Source organism: Pan paniscus, chromosome 4 (assembly GCF_029289425.2).
Source record: "Pan paniscus chromosome 4, NHGRI_mPanPan1-v2.0_pri, whole genome shotgun sequence".
NCBI lineage: Eukaryota > Metazoa > Chordata > Mammalia > Primates > Hominidae > Pan > Pan paniscus.
The window spans coordinates 163812567-163831193 of NC_073253.2; the positions used below are offsets into that span (position 1 = coordinate 163812567).

The 18627-nt window shown below is 46.8% G+C and overlaps 1 protein-coding gene and 1 long non-coding RNA gene across 2 annotated transcripts in view; one reads left to right on the plus strand and one right to left on the minus strand.

Annotated features, from left to right (window-relative positions):
• Positions 1-9835: 9835 nt before the first annotated feature.
• Positions 9836-18627, minus strand: part of SLIT3 (slit guidance ligand 3) — a 639400-nt gene continuing 630608 nt past the window's right edge. The window contains exons 35-36 of the mRNA XM_014345150.4: positions 17898-18106; positions 9836-14746 (exon numbers count right to left, since the gene is read on the minus strand). Coding sequence (XP_014200636.3) covers positions 14511-14746; positions 17898-18106 — 445 coding nt within the window. The 3' untranslated portion in view covers positions 9836-14510. The remainder of the gene's footprint in view (positions 14747-17897; positions 18107-18627) is intronic.
• The window catches only part of LOC134730379 (uncharacterized), a 46552-nt gene continuing 42337 nt past the window's right edge, over positions 14413-18627 (plus strand). The window contains exons 1-2 of the long non-coding RNA XR_010112140.1: positions 14413-14814; positions 16092-16196. This is a non-coding gene — a long non-coding RNA (uncharacterized LOC134730379). The remainder of the gene's footprint in view (positions 14815-16091; positions 16197-18627) is intronic.

Sequence of the window (18627 nt, forward strand, 5' to 3'; positions counted from 1 at the left end):
GTGGACATATCATATAAATGGATATGTGGCTTTTTGTGTTTGGTTTCCTTCACTTAGCATGTTTTCAAGGTTTGTTCATTGCCTGGAATTATTCAGATATTCATTTTTATATAAACCCCTGTGTCTTTTTGACTTTCCAAGTGCACTTCGTCCCAGCAGGGCTTTCCTATCCGGACCCCAGAGCTTTAGTGAAATGTGTGCACACAGAGCAGGCAGGGGCACATTGACAAACTTCTGCTTGACAGTTTCTGTTTTTGCACCCTGTTAACAATGCTCTTGAGGCTCCACTATGTAGGATTATCTGTTTTTATACCTGAAAGTCTCCTTACCTCAACTGCTATCAAAAGATTTACATCTTTCTAAGGTGCCAATTAAATCCAACAAGGTAGCCGAGTGTGGTGGTGCACGCCTGTAGTCCTAGCTATGCAGGAGGCTGAGGTGGGAGGATCACTTGAGCCTGGGAGGTCGAGGCTGCTGTGAGCTGTGATTGCACCGCTGCATTCCAGCCTGGGAGACAGAGCAAGATCCTGACACACACACACACACACACACACACACACACACACACACATTCCAACAAGGTAATGTGTAGGAGGAAGTACCCGAGCTTTTCAGTCAAATGTATATTTGAATTCCACTTCAGAGACTCATACAGGTTTGGGAAATTGGAGAGAGGAGGAGAACTGTGCCCGCTTTGCAGGTGGAACCTGGGAAAGGGGCACATACACGAATCTCTTCCTGTGCCACAAGATGGCACAAAAAAAGTAGGGGTGAAATAGCTGCTCCATCCCAGGTCTGAGTCAGCCTTGAAGGGTTCCCAATACCCTGGGTAACGTGGGAGCAGTAGAATGATTTTTCTGTGCGTCTAAGAGTAGCAAACAAGTGGGTGAACAACCTCAGCTCTACCTCATTTCTTTCTTTTCTTTTTTTTTTTTTTTGAGATGGAGTTTTGCTCTTGTTGCCCAGGCTGGAGTGCAAGGGCGCGATCTTGGCTCACTGCAACCTCTGCCTCCCAGGTTCAAGTGATTCTCCTGCTTCAGCCTCCTGAGTAGCTAGAATGCAGGTGCCCACCACCACGCCCAGCTCATTTTTGTATTTTTGATGGAGACAGGGTTTCACCATGTTGGCCAGGCTGGTCTCCAGCTCCTGACCTCAGGTGATCCACCCACCTCGGCCTCCCAAAGTGCTGGGATTACAGGTGTGAGGCACCGTGCCTGGCCTCCACCTCATTTCTTGTAGTGCCAGCATGGCATAGCAGCCTCCAGGTGTCCCCAGACTTCCAGGGGGAGCAGAGTCATGACATATAGACTCTGCAGACCTGGAAAAGATTTGCTGCAGAGTTAAAGCAAACGTAGTCTAGATGTCCAGGCCATCGCGGCAGCTGGCATGAATACCTGAAGACGGCAAGGAGCAAACATCTTCACAGGATGTGAGGCACCTGGAACTCAAGGGGTATCCTGGAGAAGAGAAATGCCAGACACTGAACTGAATGAGATAATTAAGTTTTTGCTATGAAGAAGGATGGGGGCTCAAAGTAGGAATTAAGTTTAATTTAGAAAAGGCAATGTATATTTTTAGTATTTCTGAATAAGAAGGCTGAGAAGCCTAAATTTAAAAAAAATAAATTTTTTTCCCCCACTGTACTTCACGACACTTGAGTTCATTTTCTGCTCCTGAAATAGGGAGGGCACCTCCCTCTGAAAACATTGTCAGAGAAAAAAGTCCAGGATTGAGCAGACGCTTTGAAGAGGCAGAACATTCTTAGCTTTAGGGGGCCAACCAGCTGGCCCAGGGCACAATTCCTCAGCCACAGTGCCTAGGGAAACTGCTCTAGGCATTCGGCCTGAGGCATTGGGTTGGAAAGCAAGGGGTTAATTTAGTATTAGCTGTGTTCTGTTCCAGAACATCTCTGTAGCTCTTGCTCCTGAGCTCCAGGGCTTCCTTCCTCATCCTACTCCACCCCCTCTTTTTTCCTTCCCTCTTTCTGTTTTTTTGAGGTGAAGTTCGCATACCATAAAATTAACCATTTTAAAGCATATCATTCAGTGTCAGTACCTTCCCAATGTCGTGCAACCATTACTTCTATCTAGCTCCAAAACATTTTTATCACCCTCAAAGGAGACTCTGTACCCATGAGGTAGTCACTCCCAGTTCCGTCTCCCCCAGCCCCTGGCAGCCACCGATATGCATTTACCTAAACGGTATATTTCCTGTAAATGGAGTCACAAGATGTGGCCTTGGTGCCTGGCTTCTCTCTTCATCCCTTTTCATCCTTCAGTCCTATCTCTTCTCCCTGAAGCTTTGGAGCCCACCCAAGTAGTCCCTAGGTATTTCCAGACTCCATTTTCCAGGAATTAGGCCAGAGAAAGAAAGGAAACAAGGTCAGAGGGCTTGGCGGTGGGAATTAAATCGGCTTAGGGAAAAAGAAACCCAGCAGTTTCTGATCAGGCCCCAGCAGCTGAATTTGGTTTGGAGGCCAATTATCTGAGGCCCACGAGCTTTTAAGTACCATGGCTGGGCCTTCTGTGGCAGGCCACGTGGAAGCCGGGCTCACCCTGGCTCTTGACTGGAAACAGATGCTGTATGCCCAGGAAGGAAAGCTGAGTTTCGAAAAAATGCAGCTCGACTGAGACTGTGGTGTGGCTGGATTTTCACAAAGCAGTATTTATAATCAGGCAGAAAATCGTGGAGAAACAGCTAAGGATCAAGTTGCCACTTAAATTCCTAGCAGCTACACCTGGCCATGAGAACTGGTGAGGTTTCGGAGACACACATCATAAAGTGTGGGCCAGGTTGGGTGCTTCTCTGATTAATATCACGGCAGGGTTTTGGAACTGTAAGTGGGGAAAATTGTAGGGGGAGGAAATTGGAGGTGGGGGCTTCTCTCAAACTGTGTGTTTGGTTACAGAGATGGCTGGCAAGACACTGCTGGCTCTCTGATCTTTCTGGCTTTGATAATTTTTCTGTGGTGCTAACACCTACCCCCTTCAGTTCCCCAGGAGGGAGAAATATGGGTTGATGTTATAGAACATATTTTGGGCAGGCTCCCTCTGGACTTTGTTCATGCAGGATGGTCTTATTATTTTGATCTATGAAGGTTTGTCCAGTGGTGCATGGTCTCTGAAAATCACACCATGCACCTGCCTCTCCTCTCTCTTAATATTGTTTATGCACATTAAATTGTATAAAACTGTATGACCTTGGTTGGGCAAGTCACTTAAATTTTCAAGGCCTCAGCTTCCTCAAATGAGGACATTAGGTTCTGTAGTGGGTTGCATAGTGTCTCTCCCAAAATTCCTGTCCACTTACAACCTTAGAATGTGAGCTTATTTGGAAATAAGGTCTTTGCAAATGTAATTAAGGTAAAGGAATATGAGATGAGATTGTGCTAGATTAGGCCGAATCCTAAATCCAGTGAAAGTATCCTTATGAGATAGAAAAGGACACACAGACACACAGGGAAGAAGGTCCTGTCAAGGCGAGGTAGGCAGAGATGACAGCAATGCATCCACAAGCTAAGAATGCCAAGCATGGCCGGCAGCCATCGGAAGAGAAGGTAGGAGGGAGGAATGAACGGTTTCCCTCTCTCAGCCTCCAGAAGGAACCAACCCTGCTGGCACCTTGACTTTTGGATCTCTGGCCTCCTGAACTGTGAGATAATAGATTTCTGTTGTTTTATGCCAGTTTGTGGTACTTTGTTATGGTAGCCCTGAGAAAGGAATACAGATTAGATACTGTTTCTAGGATTAATTCATTCCTCTATGGCACTTGGAGTTTTTACAAAATATATTTACTACATAAATTTATCCCTTATAAAAAATTTATTTATTTATTTTTTGAGATGGAGTTTCGCTCTTGTTGCCTAGGCTGGCGTGCAGTGGTGTGATCTTGGCTCACTGCAACCTCCACCTTGTGGGTTCAAGCGATTCTCCTGCCTCAGCCTCCCAAGTAGCTGGAATTACAGGCATGCACCACCACACCCAGGTAATTTTGTATTTTTAGTAGATACAGGGTTTCACCATGTTGGCCAGGCTGGTTTCCAACTCTTGACCTCAGGTGATCCACCTGCCTCAGCCTCCCAGAGTGCTGGGATTACAGGCGTGAGCCACCACGCCCAGCCATAAAAATTTATTTCTTATAAAAAGTTCTTGCCGGCAACTTTTCTGGGACATAGGTACATTTTATCAGGCCACCTTCCCTCCCTCCTCCTCCTTTTTATTTTGCAGATGCTCAGAGTGACATATCTAGTGACACAGCAAGTCAGTGGCAGCCCCAGGACTCCATTTCATTTGCTTTTTCTCAAGTGTAGGTGGAGGTAGAGGATATCGGTTACATTGCAGTGGCCCCTATCAGCTGAAAAGTCCTAATTGTCCACAAAGATGTATATGGACGATGCTCCTTATGGGCTAAGGCCTGCCTAGCCTATGTGACTCACACCACTGATCTGGGCTGCCCAGACCCACAACCTCCTCTATTCTTCAGATGCGTATCTGGCAGCCTCTCCTCCACCCATGGAAAATGTAGAATAGAGATCATTGTTCTCATAACCAAAGGTGGGGCAGCCTGGCAGAGTGGAAAAGCATGTGCTTTTAGACTCAGCTGACCCACCCAGCTCTGCAGTTTGCTAGCCGTGGAACTCCAGGCAATGACCCTTTTCTCTAAGATTCAGGTTCTTCATCTGTACTATGGGGGTAACAACCCCTGCCTTGCAGAATTTTTGTGAGGAATGGGGATAAACGTGCAAAAACTCTGGCATGTCCCAGTCACTCTGTAAAAGAGAGCTGTTCCCATTATTTTCCTCCATAGTTGCGTTGGCTTTACTCCAATGCTTACACAAGGTCTGGTTTCAGTCTTCCAATTAATTAGCTCGTCAGCTTTCCTTAATCCCATGAGTTCCAGTATCTTGCACAAGATATCCTGTATGTGGGAAAGAGTTCAACAGGCATTCATCAAGGGCTTGTTATGTGCAAATCATGGTGTTGTGGTGGAAAGGACATGGCATTGGGCTTAGTCCAACCTGGTTCAAATCACATCTCTGCCATCTCCTAGCCATGTGATTCAGGTCTTTCTCACTGCTTAAATGAGGACAACTGAACCTGCTGGCAGCTTTGCTTTGGTCTTACACAAAAGGATGTGTATAAATGTGTGATGAAGAGTATGTGCTCAATGAATGTCAGATTTTTCATCTCATTCTGTGAATTCACCTTCTCACCTGTAACTAGGCAATCTTCCACTTCTCTAATCGCTGCTCTTACATCCTATCATCCACCATCAAAAGGACATGGGAGATGAAATCATTTTTAAAACAAGGTCGCTGGAGAGGGGTCACTCTGAGATACACTTCAAAGGTGAATGAATCCCTCTTCAGCTAGTTATATTTTATTCTAGAACTCAAAGTAGAGTTTAGCAGCTATTCTCTTTTTCCTTCTCCCTCCCTCAGTTTAGGAGAACAGATATATTTTAGGCTGGATTTAAAAATTTATTTTATTTTTTTGAGACAGGGTTTTGCTCTCTGGCCCAGGCTGGAGTGCAGTGGTGTGATCATGGCTCACTGCAGCCTTGAACTCCTGGGCTCACATGATCCTCCCAAGTAGCTGGGACTACAGGTGGGCATCACCATGCCCAGCTAATTTTTAATTGTCTTATAGAGACAGGGTCTCACCATGTTGCCCAGGCTGGTCTTGAACTGCTGGGTTCATGCAGTCCTCCCGCCTCGGCCTTTCAAGATGCTGGGATTTTAGGTATGAGCCACCATGGATGGCCTAAATTTTTAATTTCATATGAAAATAGCATTTTGGGTCCAATGAAGAAAGTTTCAGGCCAGGTGCCGTGATTCACACTTGTAATCCCAGCATTTTGGGAGGCGGAGGCCGTGGATCACTTGAGCCCAGGAGTTTGAGACCAGCCTGAGCAATATGGCGAAACCCTGTCTCTACAAAAAATTAGCTGGGCGTGGTGGCACATGCCTGTAGTCCCAGCCACTCTGGATGCTGAGGTGGGAGGATTGATTGAGCTAAGGAAGTGGAGGTTGCAGTGAGCTGAGATCATGCCATTGTATTCCAGCCTGGGCAACAGAGTGAGATACTGTCTCAAAAAAAGAAAAAAACAAACAACAAAAAATGTTAAGTTTGATAGACTGAATTTCGAGAATGGTAGTAAGAAACAGTGTTTTTGTTGTTGTTGTTGTTGCTAAAATATCTGTATTTATCGCTTATATTTATTTGCTATACTGGAGTCCACAAAGTAGATATACCAGCCTTATTATATCATATCAATATCTTATCATATTTTCTTAAAAAACTACCTATGGTGAGTAGTTATTGTCTTATTTTTGCTGCTCCAGGTTCTGTTCCCTCATTTCCTTGGGGAAACTCTTTCACATCCCGACCACGTATTTCTCATGTGACACAGGCTTGTCCAATGAGTGCTGTTTATTTTTTAATTTCTTCATAGCCCATGGTTGCTACTAAAATTACTGTTTTTTGCCCCTGCTGTTTCATCCAGTGATGGACATTTGCCCCAAGGCAGGCTAATCAGAGCCAGTGAGACTCAATTCTGGGCTATATCTCAGAAGCACTGGAGATAAGAAGCCCTCTTTCCCCTGGGCTTGAAATTGGTAGTATCTATAGCTTTCAGTCTGCAGCTGTTGGGAGTCAGTTTTTCCCTTTGCATAGGAGAGGCTTCCTGAGAATGAAGCCAAGGTAAAACAAAGCCAAGTATGCACCAGACACCCTGAGCCCTTATGACAGTGTATGAGCTCTAGGATCCAAACATCCATGTCTGATGCAGTAGGAGCTACCCTAGGTCTTCCAATTACTTGTCTCAACATGTTCCTTTTTTGCCTTAAGTTGGTTTGAATTGCTTTGAGCCTCTTGTAATCTACAGAGCCTTGATATCAGTCTTGCCATTCTTGTTTCCTAGATAGAGAAACTGAAGTTCACATTGACATTGCCAAAGTCAAGCAGCAGGATGCAGGGGAGGATGGGGTAAACCACCCGCCCCCTACACACTGGGCAAGTGGAGCTGGAGGAGATGAGGCCTGCTTCCTTAGAACCTCCCTCAACCCTACTCTGAAGCCCTATACTCTTGCCTCAGCTTCCCAGAGTGCTGGGATTTCAGGCATGAGCCACCGTGCCTGGCCTAAATTTAATTTTTAATTTCAAGTGAAATTAGCATTTTGAGTCCAGTGAAGAGAGTTTCAGGCTGGGGACAGTGGCTAATGCTTGTAATCCCAGCACTTTGCTCATCTCCTGTCCCCCTGCAGGGACTGGTAAATAAGGACATTTATAGTGTAAATAAGAGCATCTCCTGTCCCTGCAGCACCTTACAAGGTTACTCTAAGTAGGCTAGGTTCCTCTGCCAACCAGTTAATCCTGCTGTCAGTTACTAGAGTCGATTTAGCATCCCTGGATGAATCTTGAAGTTGAGCTGCTTGTGGCTTTTGAGCCACAATATCTTCACTCCCCTTTGAACCACCATAAAGAAATCCTTAGTCCTCATATCTTGATTTGAGAACCCATTGATATTTGCCTCCTGCCAGCGCTGCAATGAAGGGTAGAGTTCAGGAAATAGAAGCATAGCATTTTTATTTATCCTGTTCTCTATTTCTCTGTCAGCAGCAGGTCCAAAGGTGAGTGTCACATGCTCTGCCATACTTTATGTTGCCTGAGCATATTAAATCCAGGATCCACTGCTCTGTATCCATTTTCAGCGAACAAGTGGTAAGAACAAAGAATGGCAGGAAGGATCATGGTGGTCCCCCATTGCCAGAAATGTCTTGGTCTTAGTTTCCCATCAACAGTGGTGCTCTGGCTGGGCGTGGTGGCTCACGCTTGTAATCCCAGCACTTTGGGAGGCCAAGCCAGGTGGATCACCTGAGGTCAGGAGTTCGGGACCAGCCTGGCCAACATGGTGAAACCCCATCTCTACTAAAAGTACAAAATTTAGCTGGGTGTGGTGGCAGGCACCTGTAATCCCAGCTACATGGGAAGCTGAGGCAGGAGAGTCGCTTGAACCTGGGAGGTGGCGGTTTCAGTGAGCTGAGATCGCACCACTGCACTCCACCCTGGGCAATGAGAGCGAAACTCTGTCTCAAAACAACAACAACAACAAAAACCAATGGTATTCTAAATACAGGTATAGACCACCAGCCTGCCGTGTATTCCAACCGAGGCATCCTGAGAAGTTCACTATTTGTTGCCTATTTAGCACTCCAACCTGCTTCTTTCCTTGTGAGTGATTCCACCCAGGTATTTCAGGGAAGGGTCTGATTTGGCTAAGCCAGGGTTTCTCAATCTTAGCACTATGAACATCTTGGGCAGGATAATTCTTTGTTGTCAAGGAGCTGTCCTGTATATTGTAGGATGTTTAGCAGCACCCCTGGTCTCTACCCACTAGATGCTAATAGCACCCTGTGCCCCAGTTATACAATCAAAAATATCTGCAGACATTGCCAGATGTCTCCTGGGTGGGGTCAACACCTCTCCCAGTTGAGAACCTCTGCTATCGATTGATATCATAGGGAATTTGAGATAGAGGGATACACATCTAGGTCCCAAACCTGGGAGGAGGGGCTCCTGGCATAAACATGGGAGATGGACACTGTAGGTTTCTTGGCAGTAGCTCCTCCTGGCAGGAAAATCCAGGCTGTCTGACATGGTGTGTGTCAGTGCAGAATCCACTCCCTACCTATTTCAGATAAATGCACACTAAAATGTATAAAACTATACAAGGGCATCTTTGCTGGAGGCTTAGGGCCCCCAGTCAGTGTGACCTTGTCTTGCTCAGGGAGACCTGGGGGAAGAAGGAACAACCGGCTGGGGGCCACAGAGTCTAGCCCCTTTTTTAGCACCTGGTGCATCTGCTGCCCACTAGTGTCTTGTTCTCAGAGGGGTCTCCACAGGGCAGATGGAAGGCCATCTGCCAGGGAAGTGAGGGTGACCTCCAGCCAGCCAGTGGCAGCCTCCAGACCCTTAGCAATCCTCCTTCTAAAAGTGCATAGCCCCTTGAGGATGCCCCAGGGCTGAGAGACTGAGGGGCCTGCTTGCCCCTCCCCTCCCTCTCATGCTGTCTTGCCCAGGCCATCCTCTCTGGCTTCCTAAGTTGCTCGGGCTGCCTGCCTCCCTCGGATGACACCCACACAAGGCAAATATCTAGTGAGTACCACAGGGCCAGGTTACTTCCCCTTCCGTTTCTTGGTATTTGCCCGACCCCATGTCCCAATTCCTTAGGGAGGCCTTCTTGACCTCACTGCATGAAGCACCCACCCAGCTATTCTGGAGTGTCTCCTCTTCTTTATTTGTGGAAGTGAACTTATCACTATCAGGTGTTATCTTTATTTGTTGATTGGCACAAACCCCCTCAGTTAAAGTTTAAACTCCAGGAGAACAAGGACTTGGTCTTGATCATCTTTGGAGTCCTCAATGCGTAGAACAGTACCTGGCACATAGTAGATGCTGAATAAATACTTGTTGAAGGAACTGATAAAGGAGAAATTTAATTAGGCATTGGAGTCCTATAAGGAGGAATATTCCTTCACATATCAGTAGGGTGTTCTCTTCCTCTGAACTGGAGTGGCTTTCTTCCCCATGACCCTTGGCACCTTCTGTGGCCATACGGACCACATCCCCTGCTGACCCTAAGCTGTGTGTTGGGTCGTCTCTTCAATGGTTCTGGTGAACTCTGGATCCATTTTTCTTACTTCATGATCCAAGAAACTGATTCTTTGATCTAATTCCACACCAGACTTTCCCCAGACCCCATGAATGCAGTCATCTTTGTTCCAGGGGGTTTGAAAATCAGGGGTAAAAATAAAGCAGACACCGTGGAGCAGGGCTGAGTTATGGTAGTCATGAGAGCATCTGATAGCTCCTCTGTGACTCATCCATTTATTTTAATGACATCCGAATATGACAGTATATTGAAAAAAGAATGCATGTTATTTATTCCATACTGGGGAAGTGGCACTATAACATTGTTTTAAAAAGTCTTTAAAAATTTCCTATTAGAACCTATCATTGAATTAGAAAAGCAAGCTTTGCCAAATGCCTGATTATGCCTTTACTGGTCCTGCTATCTGGCATGTTTCACCAACTTTTCCCTAGTGTTTCCTTTGGCACTGTTGAGCCCACACTACAAAACATGAACAAGTCCCACCAAACCACACTATGCCCTCAGCTTCCCCATCATGTGGGGACCATCTGCCTGGACATCCACTGTGGGGTAGCAGGAAGAACTTTGGCCTGGGTGGACACCTGGGGTTAATTATCTGTGTGTCTTTGGTCTATGATCACCGCATTCTTCCATTTGTTCGACCCTCAGTTTTCCTGCCTACCAGTAATGCCCTACGACTCCTCCAGCTCTGATATCTGGGATCTTGAGTCTGAGGGGCAGATCACTTGTTGCTATGGGCTTCTGCTCCCAGCAAAGGCAGTGGGTGACTGCTTGACCTTAGGGTTCAGTCTGACAATAGCCTTGTCTCTGGTGAAGGGAAAGTTTAGATCATCCTGGTCCTGGCCTTTCCTGAAGGTCACCCTGGGGCTCTTCCCCACCCCCCCCCTTTTTTTCCCTCTGAGCTTGGGAGTTCTCCCTCTTCTTGCCCTTCTTCTCATCTTTTTGAAGCATCAGACTTGAGTTCCTTGCTATGAGATTGAAAAGGCAAAACCGTCTTCTAACAAGGGCCTTTTGGCATGTCCATAACAGCAACAACAACAGTAATAATAACAACAGCATCTTACATTTAAGGTTTTTAGTTTACACTTTACAAAGAACTTTTAAATACATAATCTCATAGGCCATCGTACGGCCCCTTGGTTGAGTCGAAGAGACCTTCTTTTCCCTTTCCTGAATCCTGCTCAGGGGGGACACAGCTTGAGCGGCCTCTTCTGCCCACGTACATTGCCACACAAACACGGAACCACACTTTTTCAGGAGCAAATTAACTGAACTCTTCCTGCCTCATGGAATGTCCTGTTTCTAGAATGTGACTGCTCAAGGAGAGAGAGTTTTAATCATCATTTGTTAGAGGAGCCTCATTTCGGGGAGAATTTTCTTAATGGTCCTTGCATTTGGCATTTCTTAAAGTCAGGGCTTCCAAACTTGAGGGCTCAAAATTATAAGGGACAGACCTGGCCCTTTTGCTGTCTTGGTTGATGGGTGCTGGATTCAGGATTGGGCCCAGGGTGATGAGCAGAGGGAGGTCTCAGGTTCCTTGGGGAGGCAGAGGGAAAGCTGGCAGCCTGGTGACTCCTCCCAGGAAGCCAGTGACCCTCGGTGGGGCTCTTGAGATGGCAGGCTGAGTAGGCTCTGGGCTGGGTGGGGAGAGGCTAGCACGGGCATTGGTGGTGGGATAAGGCTCAGATCCACCTGCCTAGGGGGAGATGGGGGATGGGGCAATGGAGGTGGGGATGGGGAAATGGAGGTTAGGAAGGGTGTTGGGCAGATCCCAGGATCCTCTTCAAGAGCAGAGCTTCTAAGCTACCATAGACATTTGTGATCCATCTGGCCGGCAGTGTTTTCTAGCCACAGAGTAAACCACAGGGAGCTCTCAAGTCCATTTTGGGTGACAGCTCTGTCTCCTCTTTCAGGCCTTTATGCTGCCACAGCTCTCTTCCTAAACCAGAGCTTGTCTTGCTCTTCCCTTCCTCAAACAACCCTGCTGGCACCTGTGGCCCAGTTTAGCATGCACAGCTCTTTGCGGTCAAAACCCTACCTTCCTACCTACCCCATTTCTCTCTGCTCCTCAGTGTGCTTCCCATACTCTTGCCACCCTAGATTTTGACTCTTCCCCAAACAAGCCAGGCCTGGCCATATCTCATTGCTTTTTAACAGGCCCCTCCCAGGAAAGTTCAATTCCCTTTCTCACTCTGGCAAACTCCTATTCATCCTTAAAGACCTAGGACTAGAAATTCTCTCCTCTGGACAGCCACTTCCATTGCTTATATTGCCACTTGAGAGCTCCTTGTGTAATAAGGCAATTGTCCATTTTTATGACTGTTTTTGTCACAGGCTGTAGGATCCTCAAAGGCAGGATGTGTTTGTTTCCCATGAGAAGCAGGATGGTTTAGTGGTTGAGTGAGCAAGTTCTGGAGTCAGACAGCCTGGGCCCAGATCCTGGCTCTACGGTTTATTAGACATTTACTCTTGGGCAAGTTCTTTAACTTCTCTGTGTCTCAGTCTACTCAACTGTAAAATGAGTTAATAGTGTTTTAACTACATGGTGGTTTCGATAATTAAATGAATATATATCTATTTCACAATTAGAGTGGTATCTGATGTATAATAAAGTACTAAATAAATCTGCTATTATAATAATGTTTGAAACAGGCTGAGCATAGTGGCTCACACCTGTAATCCCAGCATTTTGGGAGACTGAGGCAGGAAGATGGCTTGAGCCTAGGAGGTTGAGGCTGCAGTGAGCTATGATTGAACCACTCTACTCCAGCCTGGGTGACAAAGCAAGACCTTGTCTCTAATGACAACAAAAAACAAAGCCATCATAAGGCACAGTACCTGGAACATAATGGAGATTTACATGCACATTTTTAGATAAATTCCTCAGCTATATCCCTCTCTCCCTTCTCTTCATCCCCTCCCTCCCTTCCTTCTTTCCTTCCTTCTTCTTCCACTTGCCTCATTTTCCTCCATCTTCCTTTCTTTTCTTTCTCCCTTCATTATTCCCTGCGTCTTTGGCCCACCATTGGTACTCACAGATCACCTAGGCTCCTCTAGGGAACCTGAGGGCTGAAAGGTCCAATGACTTCCAAACTCTTCTCCCTGAAACTCCTACAGTGGAAGCTCCTGGGGGAAGGAGGGATGGATGATAAGAGCCAGGGAGTTGGTGTGAACAGCTGAGCCCTGGAAGATATGTGGCTAACCTGATGGGGTGGAAGGGGGCAAATGGGAGTGAGGGAGGGAGAGACATGGAAAGAAACAGGGGCAGGGAAGTCCCCTTCAGGAATGGAGGCAGAGGCTGGATAGGCTGCCCTTGGTCACTTTCCCTAGATGCATAAGCCCTGGTCTCCAGAATCTTTCCAGATACTGCGGAGGGAGAATGAGTGAGCAAGGCAGAACAAGAGCAGGAAAAAACATCATATTATTTCCTTTTCCGGCAGGGCTGCTCTGATGGATTTAAGCCGCCTGAATCACCTGTGCTCACCCATTCTAGAGAAAGAATCTCAAGCTTTGGGTCTGGACTTCTGGTCTGGCTCCTCCACTTATCTGGTGTGTGGCTTAAGGCAAGTTCCAGAGCCTGTGAGGGCCTAAACTTCCTTCTTAGTGAACCCAGCTCTACTTCCTTATCCTTCCCAGGGAGGCAGGGGTTGCATAGATAAAATAAGGTAAAGTTTGGATATGCATTGGAAAGTGTCACAGATGGGCAAGGAGTCTCTATCATCATGATGGTGACCTGGAGGATCAGGTGGCAGAGGCCTGTCTTACAACAAGAGCCTCCAAGAACCTTCCAGAGTTGGACATCTAGCGCTGTGGGCAGACTTGGCTCCCAGCCTTCCGCTTCCAAGAAGGGCTGACTACCTTCTCTACTGGGATACATTCCATTGAAAAATTACCTGGAAGGAGGAGAGGGGGCCAGTGCATGGGTCCTGAGGAGACACCATGATATTCTCTTCCCTCGCCTCCTCTAGGAAGACCCCTCTCCTGGGGAGGAGCAGGAAAAATAGCAGCTGTTTTAAAATTTGGTAAGACAGTTCCAAATGACACCTGTAGCAGACTTCAATAGTCAGTCCTCGATTGGAAGCCAGGGCCAGCCAGGAAGGAGAAGAGGGGTCCCCCAGTGGGTTCAGATACCCTGAAGGTGGGTCTGGGACAGACAGGGACAGCAATATTTTTGAGTGGCAGTGAGACTGAGAAGGCCAGGGCTCAGCAGCTTTTCCTGGAAGAACTGGGCATTTTGGGCACTGACATCCAGGACTCCGAAAAGCTGGGTAATTTTAGGGGAGGGAAAAAAAAGGGAGTTAAAAAACAAGAAACAAAGGTCTTTTCCTTCTCTCTCTTCCTCTTATTCCTTTTTCTGATCTCAATGAGCAGCTCTTGGTCTCCTGCCAACATAATACCGTTTCATAAATATGAAAACATCTTCCTCCTTCCTCAGACAGGCTATCATTCTTTATTCTTATCCTTTTGTTTTAAAGCATTTTTATTAGTCTATTTTTTTGAGCATTTTTATTAGTCTATTTTTTTCTTAAATTTTTAAACAGCTGTTTTTAAAAACACAACAAATACACAACACAAAACTTGGTAAAAATAACTCACTATATGGTACATATACGCAGATGGTGTAATATATTTATATAATAAAAGATGAAAATAGTCACTTTCCATAATAAAAATAAGTTCTATTTTTTGTTTATTTTACAATATACTTAATATTCTCTTCTTCTTTACCTTCCTCTCCAGCTTCATTTCCTTCATGCTGAATCACCAGGGGGTCCCACATGGCTGTCCCAACTCCATCAAGCTGGAGTCCGAGAGGTGGCAGGCAGGCGGGCAGGGGCTTAGGAACACGCGAGGCAGCCGCACTCTAAGTGTCTCTCCACCTCTTCTACAAATGAGGAGCCGTCCGTGCACTGGAAGACGTATTTCCGCCGCTTGCTGCGGGTGGGCTGGCAGCACTGGGGCCCACAGCCCCCACGACATTCCATGATGGGCACCTTGGAGGCTGTGGCACATGATGCATAACCTTTCTGGCGGCGGATCACCTCTCGGACTACTTGTCCCAGGCACGGATTCTCTGCAGAGGGCATAGAAGTCAGGGCATTGGTGGTCTAGGTGGCCAGCAGGACCATGAACAGTTCCCAGGTAGGCTGCTTTGAAATACTTGTGCTCTGAAGACCATAAGAATTTATTCACTCATCCATCTGCCTACCCTCCCCTCCATCCACCCATCTATTTTACAAACAGGTGCCTTTCCTGTACCAGGCTCTCTGACAGGCTTACACCTAAGCCGTGAGGATATAATGATGACAAAAGCAGGCTTGGTCCCTTCCTTCAAGAAACCTGAAGTCAAAACTAAAACTAGATGACGCAAACTGGTAGACTGTGGGCCAAATCCTGACCCCAGACCAATTTTGATCACCCTACCTGTGCCTAAAAATTAATTAAATGCCAACATTCAAAAAGCAGGAGATTTCACCTGAAAATTTGGATTTCTGCCTTCCTTGAAAACAAGGAGGTCTGGCAGAGCTGAGCCTGCAACCCTGCACTGCAGTGATGGCTGAAGCCGAGTGCTTTAGATGGGGCAGGCAATCTCCAGTTTGCCCCAGTCACCACCACTCCCAGTAGTCTGTCTCTCTTGGCCTAGAGTCTAGATACTATTTAAGTGAATATATTTAATAAAGAAACTGAGGTAGATGCTATAAAGAAAGGGAAGATGTTCATACAAGAACATACAGTATATGTTTTTGTATGCTATAAGACATTTGTATTCAAAAGGCATTTGACCTGGCCCAGGGGCCAGGGAGGCTTCTCTGGGAAATGAGCTGGAGTTGATATCTGAATAAGAAGCAGGTGTTAATGAGGCTTTGGGATGAGCTTTTCCAGAAGGCCTAGAAATAACTGCAGGCTGGGAAAGGGCACCCCTGTATCTGCTTAAACACTCTGGACCCTGACCCAGCTTTTCATTTCCACCCCTCTACTGTCCTCACTACAGTGGGAGAATGTCTGCAGCAAGGCACTTGAGGAAGGGAGCCATGACCCTTGACCCTTGACCCTTGACAAGCAAGTCACAGTTTCCGTGTCTGAAAAGTGGTAACACATTTACCTGTCCTTCCAGCAACTCCCAGGCTGTTACAGGCACCAGAGGCGATTGTGAAGGAGAAAGGGCTTTATGCATTTTAAAGCTTCAGGTGTTGTTAAAAGGATTAGAAAGAGGTTAATGACAATGTGTGCATGTGCACGTGTATAACATGGGGAGAGACAGGGAGTGCAGATGGGGTAACATGCTAATGACTGGGGTGAAGGGATTAAGCTGTTTATACTGTCCTGACAGTTTTTCTGTAAGTCTGAAATTATTTCAGAATAAGTTATTTAATAACATTTTAAAAATGAGTTTTGGTTAAGAATAGTATTTCGTGTAGGTATAAAATGTGGAAAAGTCCTCAAGGCACGGGGTGGACTGCCTGGGATCCTGGTGGCAGGGAGCAAGACTTCTCAGTGTCCATGCAGGAGAAAGATCCCCCAAGGTAAGACAACCATTTTAATATTAATATAATTTCCTTTGTTGAGCTCACCTCAAAATTACATGATAAAGGGGCCACTAACCAAGATGAGTAATTTGATGGTTCTGACTAGGTCAGACCAAAGAACTGGCTTCTGCTGACCCAGTAAGGGCAGGAGGGTTGGATGGAGGCTGTGGAGCAATGCCATCAGCTTGGATACATATGCGAATCATTGCAAAATGCAGGTTCTGACTCAAAAGGGCTGGGGTGGGGCCTGGGAGCCCCAGGTGACTCCCAGGTGATGTCAGTGGTGCTGGTCAATGTCAGGGGGCCACTCTGAGTGGCTAGGGTTTCATTAGTTTTGAAGGCACGGCATCTCAAGGGCCAACAGCTGGAAAAGAGGAGAAAAGAACCATCCAGACTGCTCATGTGTTCTTCCTGCAGAGGTCCACTGAGGACCATTTTCTACACTTGTTTCATCTTTTAAAAGTCCATGCTTTAGAATCTTAATTTTGGCAGTATGAGTTATCTGCACTTTTGTTTTTTCTTGGAGACAGGGTCTGTCTCTGTCACCTGGGCTGGAGTGCAGTGGTGCATTCATTGCAGCTTCAAGCTCCTGAGCTCATGCAATCCGTGCACCTCGGCCTCCCAAAATGCTAGGATTCCAGGTGTGAGCCACCACTCCTGGCCCTATCTAGATGAGGAAGTGAACCACAAGTATGCTGCTCAATGTCATGCAGATTTGAGACAGGCTCTCACTCTGTCACCCAGGTTGATCTTGGCTGACTGTAACCTCTGCCTCCTGGGTTCAAATGATTCTCTTGCCTCAGCCTCCAGCATAGCTGGGATTACAGGCGACCGCCATGATGCCCAGCTAATTTTTGTATTTTTAGTAGAGACAGGGTTTCACCATGTTGGCCAGGCTGGTCAAGGTCATGCAGATTCTAAATGACAGTTTGGCCTTCATCGTGACAATGTTGCTTCTGACTTTACATCTCAACATCTCACGTACTCCTCCCAACAACCCTATAAAGAAGCACAGTAGCTAGCCTCCAAGATTGCCCCCAGTGACTACCACCTTCTGGTATTGATGCCCTTTATGTGGTCCCCTCCCTCACTGAATGTACCTGACTGATGTAACCAATGCAATGTGGTGGAAATGATGGTGTGAGTGACTTCCAATTGTAGGTCATATAAGACAAGTGGCTTACTCTCTTCTGGACCGTTCACTCTGGGACATGCCAGCTGCCCTGGCGCAAGGACCCTCAAAGAGCCTGTGTAGTGACTCATGCAGGGCAGAACTGGGACCTCCCGCCAACACCCAGCGCCATGGGAGTGCGGCACATTGGAAGCATATCCTGCTGCCTTGGGTTAGCCTACAGAGAACTGCAGCCCTGGCTGTGTAGAATGCAACCCTGAGAGATCCCAGCTAGGCTCTTTCTGAATTCCCAACCCACAGGAACAATGTGGGCTAAAAAAAATGTTTTTTGTGGTTTTGAACTGCTATGGTTTGGGGCTAAGTTGTTATGCAGCACTAGATAACTGATACAGGAAGGTATAGTATTGCCTCCGTTTTCAAGTTGAGGGAGTTGAGGCTCAGAAAGTGACTGAACCAACGTCATGCAGCCTTTAAGTGGCACAGCCAGAACTGGAACTGAGGTGATCTGGATGTGAAGTCCAACTCTGACCCCCACTTCCTCCCTCCCACAGGCACAGCAGACCCACCTTGTTGGCAGTGCTCGCCGCTAAAGCCGGGCTGGCACAGGCAGTAGGGCTCCCCTTGGTCTGAGATGTGGCACTGCCCATGGTGACACTTGAAGGCTGAGCAGGCATTGGCAGAGTCATTCTTGTTGTCACACAAGGCCCCTCCATAGCCCTCGACACACTTGCACATGTATGAGGTCCCAGTTGCCACACATTTTCCATGGTGGCAGCTAGGGGCAGAGAGGAGGATGAGAAGGGAACTGGATCAGAGTTGGTGCTGCTGGGGACTCCCTCTGTCCACCCAGCCAGGGACCAGGGGACCCAGAGCTGAGTACAGTCCAATAGCTTTCTCTATTTCCTAGGCTGAGCATCTCTTTTCTTAACCACCTTGGTTCCCCTGGCCAACCAGCCAGAAGCCTGTGAGTGTCACCCAGTGTCCACTGTGAGCTGTGACCACAGCAGAGGCTGGCTTGCTGATTTACACACACACCTCATGCAGCCAAGTAGCAAGCAACTGCTTGAAAGAATCTAGCCATTCTCTAAACATTATAATTGCTTTACCATCTTAAATAAGAATTACTACCACCCCACTACTACCAGCAGGTACCACTGGCTATGTACCAGGAATTGTGTTAAGTGCTTTACACCCAGTATTGCTCTGAATTTCCATCATAACCTCTTGTCTGCTGCTCCTATGCAGTACATTTCACCCATGGAAAAAAATGAAGGTAAAGCCTATATTCTGAATCAT